General features: G+C 38.4%; 1 protein-coding gene across 1 annotated transcript in view; it reads right to left on the reverse strand.

The window, feature by feature from the left end:
* LOC113232928 (organic cation transporter protein-like) overlaps nt 1-15,673 on the reverse strand; it is a 63,307-nt gene that overhangs the window by 18,305 nt on the left and 29,329 nt on the right. The window contains exon 2 of the mRNA XM_026467833.1: nt 7,129-7,358. Coding sequence (XP_026323618.1) covers nt 7,129-7,358 — 230 coding nt within the window. The remainder of the gene's footprint in view (nt 1-7,128; nt 7,359-15,673) is intronic.

A 15,673-nucleotide genomic window follows, 5' to 3' on the forward strand; every position in this document is an offset into this window, starting at 1 on the left:
ACGAAGCAAACGACTTAGCTATCTGAATGGAGAAATAAATATCTTCATGATTATCTCTGTATATGTATCTATCTAATCAACGTCGTTGGGCAACCCACTTTACTGTCAATAGAAAGAGATAATGATATAGGACAAAATTCTCACGCGTTCGCATTCGAACGGAGAACGAAGTAGGTACATTTACCTACTTATCGTTAAACAGGCTATAAATAGATACCTTAGACGTAAGTTGTTGTAACCATTAGTTTTAACCATTTTTAACATATGGTTAAAATACTATTTTTAACCGACTTCAAAAAAAGAAGGAGAGAGAACTCCTCCACCTCCTTTTTTTACTGTATTTTTTTTGTATGTATAGCCTTGGCCAAAAGTATTGAGCACCCATGATAACTCACAGTTTTTTGGGGAATACGAAAATGAAATAATTTGAAACAATTTACACATGTTAATATTACTATTTATTAAATAAAAATCAATATTTCGTGTGTCCACCCTTTGCCTTAATTACGGCAGAAATTCTTTTTGATGTAGAGCGGACAAGATTTTTACAGTCTTCAGGACGTATAGCGTTCCATTCTTGGCGCAGACGGCGTTTTAGTTCTTCCTTTGTATTTATTGGGTGGCGCCTGACGTTGCGCTTTAATAAACCCCATAAATGTTCTATGGGGTTTAGGTCCGGAGACTGGGCAGGCCACTCCAGAAGCTCAATGTTTTTTTCTCTAAACCATGTCATAGTGCTGGCAGATTTATGACATGGCGCGTTATCCTGCTGGAATTTGACGCCATCCATATTTGTATCGCCAAAAAGAGTTGAAAATGAGGGCAGCAACGCAGATTCCAGGACGTTGAAGTATTTTGAAGAGTTCATGCGACCCTCACACACAAACATTTCGCCAACTCCTGAATCAGTCATGCAGCCCCAGATCATTATGCTGCCTCCACCGTGTTTTACGGTTGGCATTATACAGGCTGGACTAAATCCTGCCCGGCGGCGCACAAAAGTCACACCAGGTGTACCAAAAATCTGAAATTTTTTAAAAATGTAGTGACTTCGGAAATCTAAAATATTTTTGTTATTGAATTTTATTTTCAAATCACATTCTTTAATATCTTAAGAACGTGAAACTGTCTAACTCACCTCAAAGTTTGACTCGTCTGACCACACGACATTTGACCAATCTTCTTCGGTGAAACTTTGATATTTTAAGGCCCATTCATACCGAGCCTTCTTGTTGTTTTGTGAGAGCCATGGTTTCTTCCTGGCTTTACAGCCTTTCAGACCAACTTCCTGAAGCCTTCTTCGAGTAGTGCGAGCAGAAATAGGTCTGTTAATTTCAACAGAGAAATCAGCAGCGAGATCTGAAGAAGTTTTCTTCCTATTTTTTAACGACTCTCTCATTAACTTTCGGTCCTCACGATCTGTGGTGATGCGTTTGCGCCCTGTTCTGTATCTGTTACTATGGGATCCAGTAGCGGCGTGCAATTTACTATTGAGCGATTCAATAGTTAATTGCACAGATCGGCGCGAACATTTCGCAGTTTTAGAAATCTCTACCTGTGATTTCCCTTGCTCATGCAGAAGTTGTATCTGCACACGTTGTTCTAAACTAAGTTCGTTTTTTTTAGGCATATTGCAACAATATCACTAAATGGAACTAAACAAAATACCAGAAGCGCACTAGATCACTGGATGTGTACGTAACGATAGTAGTGAACTGAGAAATAAATACAAAAATCGTAAAATGACAAATTTTATGGCACCAGGTGTTTTATTGCTAGTTACGGTGTGGGGGTCATTGTTTTTAAACCTTTGTATCTACAAAGCTCCTATTGTTAAGGATTATTTTTGAGGCATCTGCCTAAAAAATAATCCTTAACAATAGGACCTGTTTTCTGCAATATTTATTGTGCCCGTTCGGGATTTTTAGGGTGCTCAATACTTTTGGCCAAGGCTGTATGTTACGCGATAGCTTAGTGATAGATTTATGAATCAATTTTGATGATTTTTTTTTGTTGGTCGGTAGTGGTCCCATTTGAATTTGAAGAAAATTGTCCACCACTAAGGGTGGCAAACTAGGGAATGAATCAGGTTTCGCGCACTTTCCGATAACGGATTGCAATAAAACTTGGCAAATAGATGATTTGAGGTCGGTCTTTATAGTACCTGTACTGAGATTAAAATTTTTCACTTTTTATGTCAAATGTATACGTTATATGCATATTATACCATGTCGTCGCTTAACAAACCACACCGCTTAAGTAATTTCAAGTAATTTTATAGAAGCGTGAAAAACCTGCATATATAGTTCTATTGTAAAAAAGATTTTTATAATCTGTTTTTTTTTAAACTTTTTATGACGCGCTCAGATTACTAAGATAAAGCGGTGTTGTTTGCTAAGCGACGACATTTAAAAGTACAAAAATCAGGTAGTTTTGTTATACATATGTTTACTTTCAAACTTTAAACCTGTAATGTGCATAAAAAAGGGTATATTTAAATTAAAAAGCAGAAAATGGTATTTTGACTTACAATTTACATGTACAACTTAGAGTCTAGATCCAACATTACATAGACCTAACACAAAATAAATAATCTTTCCTTTACCACATTGAAATCAAAATATGGCACCCTTGGTGTACCTACCTAAAAAGATCACATCTGCAAAACGTCAACTTTTCTGGAAAAAGGTTTAAAGATTTTACAGACGAATTATTCCATAACTTTTATATGTTTAAGAACGGTTACACATGGCGTCGTTTAGCAGTGATGCAGTCGCTAATCGTCTACCTTTACACACGCGCGCGATTTTAAGCAGTGTTGCAAACGCGATGCAAGCGCGCGACCTGTATCGATACAAACGCGCGATTGTATCGCTACACCTGGGATATATAGGCGTTTGCAACGATGTAATCGCGCGTTTGTATCAATGCAGTCGTGCGTTTGTATCGATGCAGTCGCGCCTTTGCATCGCTGCTAAAAATCGTCACTCTAAATAGGAGAGTTTTAACATTTACGTAATTTGTTTCACGTAGTCCGATATTTTTATGACTTTCATGTGATAAAAGAACTTTTGTCGTATGATCACATGTATGTGGCTTTATTATAATACTGATATCTTTATTTTCTATACAATTACAATTAAAATCATCAAATGAATGAAATACTTCCTCTGAAGAAAAGAAATAGTAGTAGTTTTCTCTGTTAATAAGCATTTCTTCACATTCATTATTATCAATACTTATTTTAAAATAACATGGATCTGCCTAAGCAGTACATAAAAAGCTAAACGCTTCACTACCATGAATTTTTGCCATCCAGCAGGGCTAGCATGAAATACTGTTATATTCTCGCATAGAGATCGCGCGCTTTATGTCGCTCAGAAGTCGCGCCTTATCGTGCTAGACCTAGAGGTATGTAGAAGCTGTATTTGTAATCTTTTGCATAAGATTTTTGTTTTGCGATAGTTTCGAACCTTATAAATGGCAAATTTTGAATCAGGAATCTTATAGAAGCGTATTTGTAACTTAGTTAACCGACTTCAAAAAAGGAGAAAATTCTCAATTCTGTTTTTGGACATACGTATATTACACGATAACCCCCGGCATTTGTGAACCGATTTTGACGATTCTTTTTTGTTGGAAAGGGGGTACCTCAGTAGTGGTTTCATTTGAATTTGAAGAAAATATTCCACGTCTAAGGGTGGCAAACTAGGGGATGGATTTCCGGTTACGCGCGATTTCAAATTAAGAATTAAAATTAAAAATTTAACATATGTTACATTTTCACAAATATACTGTAAGGTGAGAATGTTGATTTCTTTCAATTTATCTCTCAGATACACTTTGGGGCTCAGATAGTAAATTACGCTAAAGAGCACACTTCTACATATTAACTACAAATATATACGAATAAGTCGTGCGCCTGGTGGTGGTATAGCAGGTAGTTGCAGGGCCACTCAGAGCTTTAAATCGCAAAGATCTGAAGGACTGCCACTGCGCCTATCACCCAGAGACATAAGTTGTCGAAAGTCCTAGAAAAGCTTGTTCATCATCAGTTGACTAATTTCCTAAACAAGAACAACATTTTCAATTCTCTCCAGTCCGGTTTCCGCATTGGTACGACTACTGCACTCACGAAAATCACTGATGACATCCGTTAGGGTATGGAAAATCAACAATTGACTGTGCCGACACTCCTTGACTTTAGTAATGCCTTCAATGGAGTTGACTTGAACTTATTATTGGAAGTATTGCGTTCTCTTAACATATCTCCAGCAGTTATTGATTGGTTTCGAAGCTACCTCTGTGGACGGGTAAACTATCACAAAGTCGAAATTTTTTGTCCGAAACAACGTTCGTTCGAAGTTTCATTACACCGAAAACCGAATTATAACAAAACAGTTGTTCTTTCAGAATATGTTGAATGTTTGTCGCAAAGACACGATTAGGTTCAGTTAGGTTAAGTTAGGTTTAAAAGAAAAAGGCGCCCACATCTCCATCGCGGGAGAATCGGTCCCGGTCAAGCCCCAGATGAAATATCTGGGACTTGACCGCGATGGAACTTCGGGGAGCATTTTCGGCAACTTGCTCCCCGAATAGTGGGCGCCGCATCGGCGTTGGGCAGGCTCCTGCCCAACCTCGGGAGGCCGGGAGCCCCATGCAGAAGGCTATACGCCGGGTGACCCGGAGTATGGCCTTATACGGGGCTCCCATTTGGAGTGGGGCCTTATCAGCGGCGACGAAGTCGCTGCTGAGGGGCCCCAGAGGGTGGTCGCCCTGCGAATGTGCAGGGCGTACATGACGGTGGCCTGCGCTGCCGCATGCGTCCTCGCCGGTACTCCGCCGTGGGACTTCGAAGCCGAGGTCCTGGCGGAAGTCCGCACCTACCGGCCGGGAATGAGGGACCGAGGCGAGCGACCCGCGCCCCAAGAGGTGGAGCGGGAGCGCCGCCTGGCGGCGCAGCGCATGCGGGACCGGTGGAAAGAGGGCCTGGGAGGCGGTGGCCTCCTTTTGCACAGAGGTTATGTCGCAAAAGGAGGCCGCGGAGCGGGTGCGTGAGGACGCGGCGGACGCGCACCCGCTCCGGCGCAGACGTACGGGGAGAAGGCGAAGGCAGTTCGCTGCTCGCCTGATCCCCGAGTGAGACCAGCGGGCTCTGCACAGAGACTCCGGAGCCTGCATTGCACGGCCCCACTCGTCTGGGGGGCGGGTCGGAGGACAACCGACTCGACTGGCGCAAGCTAGGGCCGGGTGGCGTTGTGGTGAATGTTCACTGATCCCACGGCGCCGACTCAACCAGCGAGAGGGAAACCCGGGGGGGGGGGGGGGGTGGGGGGGGGGGCCTTCCCGGGGGGGGGGGGGGGCCCCCCCTTACCCCCGGGGCTCCCCTGGCCCAGGGGTATCCAAAAAAAATTCCCCCCGTCAAAAAAAAAAAGGTTTAAAAGAAAAAACATTTTCCTCTCAAAATTACTTTCGAGGTTAAGAAATTTCGACCAACCGTTATTTCTGCAAAATGTCATATCGGACTATTGATAGGTAAAATTGTGGACGTCGGCAGTGTGTACGTAATGAGAATTCTTTCTCTACGTGGTGCGGTATCTCTGCCAGAGTTCCGCAGGGTTGCGTCCTTTCTCCTCTCTTATTATCTTTGTTTATTAATTCTATTACACACTCTCTCACTTCTTCCTATCATCTATACGCGGATGACCTCCAAATTTGCTCCCAGTCGTCTCTTCAAGACTTACCAAGTGCTATTTATATTATCATGAGGACCTTGAGCCCATCCGTTAATGGAGTCAGTTCTTTAGCCTAAAAGTTAACCCGTCCAAAACACAACTCATTATTATAGATAGCACTTGGTTCACTTCTCGTACAGACCTAGACTCCTTACTCCACGTGGTCTTTGATAGTGTCCGAATTCCTTTTTTGGACATAGTTAGGAATTTGCAGGTAATTTTTGATAAATGTCTGACTTGGAAGCCACACGTTGCTGAGGTTAGCAGGAAGGTGTTTGGTGCGCATTTTTCCATGAGAAGGTTTGAAAACTTTTTGCCCACTGAAACTAAAATTATTTTGGCCCTGAGCATTCTCCATCCGATACTAGACTACGTAGATGTTTGCTACCCGGATTTGTCAGCACTCTGCTCAATAAATTGGAACGGCTCCAAAATATGTGTGTGAGGTTCATCTTCGGACTTCGTAAATTTGACCATGTCTCCCGTTTTCGATTCAAGGCTCCCCTTCTCTTGATTCCTTCAAACGACGTGTCAAGGATCATTTCCTCAACTCCTACATAAGTTTTGTCTTTATCTCAACTATCCTTTAATTTGTTTCCTATACTTATTATTTCATTTTTATTTTTCCTTTCAAAGTATAGAAGCATTTAATATTATTATATATGTGTTGTTCCGTGTTAATAATATTTGTATGGATATTTCTATCTACGTATATGAGCTTATTAATAATTATTATATAGTGTACTTATAATAATATTCTTTGGTTGCACCCTTTTTGCATATCCCAAATTTCTATCCTAAGGTTGCCTGGAAGAAATTGCTACAAACAATAAGGCCGTCTGTTGCACATTATCTTACTATTTTTAAACCTAAGTAACTGTATTGTATTTGAACTATATTTTTTTATGCAATAAAGAATATTTCATTCATTCATTCATTCATAAGTTGACAAGTCTCATGTGCCTTTAATTTCACCAGGACCCTTATCCATCAAAACCGGTATGGCTTTTCATTTTTTTTTGGCTCACGTTATTGCTTGGTGGCAGAAATAGGTAAGTTAAGTACTTCCTGGACGAACTCTTTTACAAGGAACTCTACTGCTAATAAATGGAATGTTTTTACAATGCTACTTATGCCTACACTTCTTTTGCTGTTTATTCCACCTTAATAATGATATCAAGCTGTCTGTCTGTAATTGTATCAAGATTTGTTAATTCAGGTACTAGATTTTGCGCCATTTTACGACTACATAATTTATTTACATATTGCATATTAAATAGTTTATGAATACACTACTTAAGTAATCTTTGTATTTTGTCTTGACAAGAACTAATGTAATCTGACAGCTTGTGCCTATGGTTCACCATGGTACCGGGTGTGATTAACTATGTACCTTAATTCTTGATCTAAGTGTTCCAATTCAGGTACTCTACACCAATGGGTCTGTGGTGTGGCAGCCACGAACATCTGCACGAAGTAGACGAAGGCAAAGATGAAACCGAAGGGTGCCATGGCCACAAACAGCCACTTTTGATATCGGCCCATTTCGCCCACGTGACTGAGCACAGCCTCGAGTGCGTCGCTGTCATCGTGCTGCTTTTTGTTTAGCTCTTCTTTTGTTTCCTGCAGACAAGTTATTTTTTAAATTATGTTTCAAAGATTACAGTACAGTACAGAACAGTACCTTCATACATTTGGCTTCTTCATTTGATCTTACATTTAATTTTACATGTGATCATAAGTCAAAAGTGCATGTATTACACGAAAGCCATAAAAACCATACAAACTACAGGAAAAAAATTTCTTAATTCGCCTGTAGAATTCGTAGAATCTTTGATACTGTGTCCTGAAATATTGTTCTTTTGCAAATATAGCCTTGTATGTACGGGTAAATGGTACGTGTCTGTTATGAATAAGGTCGTCAAAATATTTTATAAACTAACTGATTAAATATTTTATAAATTGACTAACTCCGTGGCCGAACGGTTACAGGTTATATAGGGTAGAGGTCACAGGTTCGATTCCCGGGCCGGGAGAAATATTTGTATGGCCTACATTTATTTCTCTCGTGAGTTTGGGTGTAATTTGTGGTTGTCTATGTGTGTGTCTATAGCACCCGCGACACAAGGTTGGGGAAACCTTCGCGGGTGCGGGGCTACGTTGAGTGTGTGCGTTATTATTATTATTATTATTATAAAAAATTGAATGTTCGTCACGCACTCAGCGGAGTTGGTTGTTTTAATTAGCTCCGTCTATCAGTTTATCATATTATCATTATCGTAAATTATCATAGTGGGTCCTGTTCTGCATAAATGCGTTAACCCACAAAATGACAGTTTCGAGATACTGAGCATTAAAGATTTTTGGCAACTATGTATTTGTTATTACTCATCTAATTAATGAAGTTTACAGGACAATTAGTATATCAAAAGATTTGTAATGAAGTAAGCATTACGATCAGTTTATTAGTTTTTTAAGTTAACAAATTTTTGATTAGTAATTAAACGAAAATGGTTTATGCAAAATTCGATATATCAACAAAATTATTACTTTACGTGTCAAGTGTGGTTAACACATTTTTGCTAAATACGGAAAAGTACGTATAAAGTGTCACTTAATCCTTGCAAACACTGAAAAGTCACATTTTCATAGTGATCATGTATTAAACCAAGTAACAGTAGTTTTATTTTTGTTAGTCAACGCGTTTTGTTTTCAATAATCAATAGCCCTTCTTCTTTGATCAGTAACAATAGGGGGTGCACAAAAGGAGCCTCCCCGCACGGCGTTAGATTCCTTACTTTTACGAGATTTGATTGAAACGTGTGCGTCAATGTCTCCCTACGCTTCCCACGTTTAAGTCTACTAACATCCATCCTTTCTACTTGACCACATAATCTTTCACTACACGATGCTCTCCTATTACTTTTTCGTAGTGGCGCGGTTGCAGTGCCACAATGGCGCAATGTAGCGGTTCTATAAACGCCTAATTTGAACGCACTAACAGAGCACATACTACTCAAAGCTCTTATACTAATACCCTAATTTCATGCTTCTTCTGTCACACCCAATAATCGCTACCGTACATCAAGGTTGGAACCCGCACTTTCTTGACACGTTTTGGCTACTCATAAAGGCGTACAGAGCTCCATTTACCTGATTTCGACTATTACTTTCCGTTCAATATCATCACACTAACCATCTCTTATTAATATAGCCGCGGTCGTAGTGCTGGTGATCTTCTTGTGTATCTCACGCACCAATGAGCAGCTGCCATCGAGAGCAAGGGGGAAGCAATGGCCGTGAGCTTAGACATCGCTAAGCCTTTAGATCGGGTTTGGCACAAGGCATTTCTACCGAAGCTACCATCTTACGGGCTTCCAAAAGGGCTGTGCACTTGGATAGCTGGCTTCCTGTCTGAGCGGAGCTTCAAAAACGCTGTGGACGGATTGTGCACGGACACCATGCTCATTAATGCCGACGTTCCGCAAGGATCTGTGCTATTGCCAACCTTGTTCATCCTGATATCAACGATATGTTATTAACTAGTAACAATCATTGCTATACGGATGACAGTACCAGTGATGCCTATTATACAGGTCGCACAAATATATATCAGCAAGTGGAACTAAAAAAAAATTGCAACTTGTGTCCAAAATCGCGACTTCTTTGGAGCAGGTCTCAGAATAGGGCCGACAGAATCTTGTCAAATTTAACCCTGCAAAGACACGCGTTTACCGCTAAAAATACCCGTTTGTAATAGCGCCTCAGTTACAGAACACCTTTACCTTTTTCTCCTTACCATCTCTAAGAGTATTGGGATACTTGGACTGGACATACGAACGAAGTTCAGTTCCGGGGTCATTTGGAGAGCAAAGCCAAACTGGCTTCCAAAAAACTCGGAGTGCTCAATAGAGTGAAGCAGTATTTCTCACCGACTTTTGTTGTATAAAACACAGGTTACGGCCCCATATGGAGTATTGCTCACATCTCTTGGCAGGAGCTCCCAAACACCAGATTGACCCACTTGACTCCATCCAACTCGCAGACGATGGAGCCCCGATGGTATGGAGCCCCTTAGCCTATGGAGAGACGTTGGCTCTCTGTGCGTGTTTTATTGTCTTTACAATGGGGAGTGCTCTGAGTAACTTTTCGAACTGGTGCCACCGTCTCGTTTCCATCACCACACCTCCCGCCAAAGGAGTAGAATCCATCCTAAAGCGTTACAGGGCTCTCGAAGGTTGGTTCAATCTTGTTCCCATTTTTCAACTTTTATCCCTTTCAATTACAACACCTTCGTCTTACTCGCATTCGCCTTCATTATTTTTCTTTCAGATTGAAATAAACCAATTAAGCTTCAGTTTTCGCAATAAATATATTGAAAGGTGCGCCATTTGCCAAATTCTAATTTTATTTTTTCTATTACTCTCATCGCCCAATCCTCAGTTTCAGAATCTATATCATTTCCGGTCTATCCATATCATCGACAAAATTTAAAGTATTAACATTTTTCAAACAAGTTGTATGTGTTAAGTTTACTTAAACTAAATCGTTTCAAACCACGTTGAAAGATATGTGTTGTAATTTGCATTTATGGTTTAACCACACATAACACATTTTTGCAAAATTTGCCTGTGAAACGAATAAGATTTTGTGAAAACAATTTTTTCATTTAACAATTACTACGATTTTTTTTTTAAATATATTACTGAAAAGAATATTAAACTTTATATATTGTCAGGTCTGACTGCATTCATAACTCATTTTACGATTTTCTGCGAGTTAACACATTTATTCAGAACATGGCCCAGTTATCAATTATCATATCAGTGAATATAGAATAACTGCTACAGGCTTTATTAATTACACCAAGAGTGTGACATAGCGGCTGTCAGCGTAATGGTTTTACGACATGGTGAAATAATTACTTGACAGTTTTTTTTTAATTCGAAGGCACACAATTAGTTAGGCAATTTATGTTACACAGTGTTTAATTTTTCATGCAGTGATCAATTGTTGCGGCAAGTAGTATTAGAAATTCTGCCATCCTTGTCATAAACAACGTAATTGACGTTTTTAGCGAAAAAGAGTTAGTAACATATTTGGAATCAGTTAGTTTCACACGTAAATGACATTTTTCAAAGAAAATATAATTTAGGTGCCGATATTCCGAAAGTTATCAATACGCAAATGCGTTATTTATGACAAGGATATTTATATTTAGATAATTGTTGTTGAAATTAGTTTTGGATTTGGGCTGTTTCACAGAACTGTACTTTGTAGCTTTTCCTACCTTTACACACAACAACCTTTACACAAAATAGTGCAAGGAACTCACAAAATTAAGTTACCTTTGTGCGTTTTATATCAGATTTCGTTGGCGGAGGATTTTGAAATTTTTACTAGATTCCACTAATTCTTTACTCTGAACAACTTATTATCTACGTTAGATAAAATTAAGCAGATTTTGTATTTAAGTAAATACAAAATATAATTTTTAGCTACGAAATTAAATTAATATTGTATTTGATTCATGCTGCTGAAATGCTGCATTGATACGCCGAGTTGACATTTGTAACAATTATGCAAAGTAACAAATTACAGGCTGTCGACCTAATAATAATATTGTTTTGGGGTCAACTTTCAGAGTCGGTGGCGAAACAAATTTTACGATTATCTGTCAGTAATAATTGTACGTAGCTGTATTTAGTCTGACTCTACATGAATGAAAATAAACCTGTAAAAATGGCGTGATTCAAAAAGAGCCTACGGTCATATTACTTTCGCGATTCTTGTACAAAGCCACAGTATTAAATAAAGAATGGCTTAACTGTGTTGTACTTGACAAGTAAAACATTAATTCAATATGTAACTAGAATTTTGGAGTAATATAGTGTTTTATTTATGACTAATCACATTTTTATTTTATTAAACATTCTTAACATTTATCGGTTACGTAGAAATAACGTTATTAATAAAAATAAAGCAAAGGTAAACCCACCTTGACACGTTCCTGTCCAACGTCATTTAGAATCATTCTCACAGAACTACATACATTAATTGTTCGAAACTGGAGTAAACGACCACTATGTACGGAAGTCCGCCAATGAATAATAATAAGACTGCAACGTTTCTATATTTACGTTACTTTTCGGTGTTAAAAATGAACACAATTGTATTGATTTTTTTTATTAATTGAAAAACCATTTAAGGCTTATGTACACTCAAGTGTACAAAAGTTTTATAATTTTCTAATTATTAAATCGTAACTTTGATATAATAAAGCAACACATGATCATACGTCAAAAGAGCTTTTGCCACATGAAAGAACACGAACTAGATGAAATAATTTACATGTTTGATATTTGTATAGATCTTTGCGATTTAGAGTGGTTACATACGGCGAATTTTAGCAACGATGCAAACATACGTTCGTGAAACGCGCGATTGCATCGCTACAATTGCGATTTATAGGCGACTGCATCTATACAAACGCGCGATTGCATCGATGCAATCGCCTATAAATCCCAAGTGTCGCGATGCAATTCCGCGTTTGTATCGCTGCTAAAAGTCACCGTGTGTAACTGCTCTTAAAGCACTGAGTGGCAGTGCAACTGTTATGGACAGGCGTGTAGCTTACTACCAGGCGCACGACTTGTTCCTCCCGTCACTTGATAGTATAAAAAAATATGTGAAATTTTATAATTCTTCCATTCTAGCATAAAAAGTTACGGATTAATTTCGTTCGTAGAATCTTGAAACCTCTGAGTTGTCATTTTGCAGAAGTGACTTTTTATTATTGCACCTAGGTTGCGTAACGTTCATATTATTATCATTTGGCATATTACGAATGTTGAATATTTGCAGAGAGAAGGTCAAAGGCTTCACTTAATACCAAACTTTACGCTCTGTCATGGAATTCCTTCAGGAACGTTAGAGATGTCACAACACACCACGGTAAGACCGTAGAAAGGTTATTAGCACGTAGTATCTTGTATTGAGGGCTGGTTCCATTCTTTGACCAATAAGTAGTGCTCTCGTTTTATGAAAGTCAAATCTTAAGTTTGAACTTCTACGAACTGAAAAGGCGTCGAACCAAGGTTTTGTGTCATTTGTATCCAGTGTATAAACACCTTTAGCAAACAATAGTAGGAAATGAACTGTATATTGTAAATACGACAAAACTAATCAAGCACCTGTTTAATTACAATTCCCTACTTGCTACATGAACGGGTACAGTCATCAGCATACTCAGTTTCACACTTTGGATCTTATTATCATAAGTGGCATACAGATTGTATTTATATCAGAGGTCAAAAATGCAGAATATCGTTTACGTATCCCTGTAGGCAGAGCATAAAGTTATGTTACCTAAATAGGTGCTTGGTTATGGCGTTGAATTTGCTGTACCTATACGTACCCCTTGTTATGGAACGGGTTAAATTAATATAATTGCTCTATCTTTAACAACTATATTAATTTAACCCGTTCACGGACCCACACACACACAAAAATTTCAAGTTACTTTTCTTTCTTTCGCAATGCTTATATTGAGTCAAAATAAAATGTTCAATGGAGATAGATATATCTTTGTTGCTCACACACAAGAACAAGAACCATGCAACAACTTGTAAAGGCGACCTTATCGCTAACAGCGATCTCTTCCCGACAACCTTTGAGGTAGAGGAAAGCTAGTAGAGCGGGAGATGTAATGTACAAATAAAATTAAAAACTACATAATAATTTATCATATAATAAATAACGATGTATTTGTACCCACATGTGTCGCTTACCTGGCGCACGACTTGTTTGTCCCGTCACTTGATATTATAAAAAAATATATGTATATATTAAAATATACCTAAATAAACTTATACCTTACTAATAAATATATACACGTTGCAGATTTTGACCGTGTTAGAAGATATTTACGCAATCCGGTTTTGAGAATAGGGTGCGACTTTGAATGTCAATGTAATTACTTTTATGATACCAAATGACTGGACGAACATACTGTGCGCCGGGTGGTAAGCGACACGCCTGTCCATAGCAATTGCAGTGCCACTCACAGCATTAAAACGCGAAGATCTGAGGGGCACAACCACTGACCTCGTCACCCTAAGACATATTTGACAAGTCCAATGTGCGCGTAATTTCACCAGTACACTTATTAACCCTCGAAAAGCAAAACTCGGTAATGCTCGCATTATTGCTTGGCGGCAGTAGTTGGTAAAGTGGCAATAGGTACTTCCCTGGACGAACTCTTCACAACGAACTCTACTGCTACTAACTGACTTACAGATGTTTAAAGTGTGTGTCCGAGGGTGATAGGTAATATCATTCCTTTAGACCATAGAATCCCAAACGTTTTGGCATACAAAAATCAACGTCCAACACCACAAAAATACTTGAAAACACGTATTTTTTGTGGTAGCACCCTCTGGATAGTATCAACCCCTTAAATGCTACCGAGGCCCCTACCCTAGGACTCTTCAGAGCCCACTGGGGGTAACAGTGACCACTTTGGGAAACTATGCTTTAAAACACGATAATGAAAATAATATATTATACACCGATAAAAGTTTATAATATAAACCTGTACAAACTTTATACAGTATTATAGTAGGTGCTACGAAGCCGGACACACCTGTTTAATTAATTGGTCGTGGTTTTGACATGGCGATGGTTATTTTACGCGTTGATAATCACTACGACAATACCCATTAACGTTTAATCTACCGTTGCCGTGACGATGCTACAATTAAACCTATTTAAGTTAGGTATCTCTAGAATTAGACATCCTTGTTTTTAATTAGGTTTCATTTTTAACCCACTTAAAAAAAGGAGAAGGTTTTGTGTGAATGTTACGCGATTATTCCGACATTTGTGAATCGATTTCGGTGATCCTTTGTTGTTTCAAAGGCTCGGTAGTGGTCCCATTCATATACGAAGAAAATTCCGTTAACCGATTTCAATATAAAAAATTAAGCAAATAAATAGATGTAATTCTACAAACTTTTCAGAGCAATTTTTTTTAGTGATAAGCAATTTTGATTAGTAAAATGCAAAAAATTGCGATATGTTTATATAAATTTATTTTAACTGAGGTGCCAAACATTTATAATTGATTCAAATGTAATAAGCTATAATAAAATCAGTAAAATATGTAAGTTGTAGTAATTCGTGAGCTCGAGTTGTTTTTTTTAGGTTAGATTAGTATTTTAGGTTAAAAATCTCTTGCAAAACTCAGTTTTTTTGTATTTTATTTTATTCTTAAATAATTCGTAATAAAAATTAAAACAATATCTCGAGTTGATGTTTATGATGTAGTAATATTATAGTCCGCGAGTTTGTTAGTATTTTTCAAATAACCTTGTAGAGACAAAATGGTATTATGGAGTAAGAGTTCAATGTACTCTCAAAAATATGGATGATACTAGCTGAACGACGTCGCATAGTATAAAGTACTTTGTTAATGTGGAAAATCTCGTGTAAAATCCGTTGAAACGAAAATATCGAAAATTAACAAATTGTGCACAAACATGTCGCCCACGCCAGTTGCCCGGTTTATTGATTAAACTGTGACTTATTTTATCAATTGCATAACGACATGACGTGATGTTTACGCTGAATGGAACTTGCCTGTAACCTAGGATAATGAATAATGACTATAGTATAAAATACATCTTGAACGAGTAACATAACGATACTGTTGAGTTCCAGAGCATTTAAATTTGTTAACTGTGCACGGTTAGAGTCATAACCAATTCTAAGAGAGCCCGATACGTTTTAGTAGGTAGCGTTAGAGCTCCATGTGTAAGAGTTCGCCCAGGGAAGTACTGCCACTTTACCTGTATCTGCCGCCAAGTAATAATGTTAGTATTACTGCTTTCCGATTTGGAAGGGTAAGGGTGCTGATTTTTACGATAAAAAGCTCTAAG

This window comes from Hyposmocoma kahamanoa, unplaced genomic scaffold, assembly GCF_003589595.1.
Source record: "Hyposmocoma kahamanoa isolate Upper Pololo Valley unplaced genomic scaffold, ASM358959v1 78, whole genome shotgun sequence".
Classification (NCBI taxonomy): Eukaryota; Metazoa; Arthropoda; class Insecta; order Lepidoptera; family Cosmopterigidae; genus Hyposmocoma; species Hyposmocoma kahamanoa.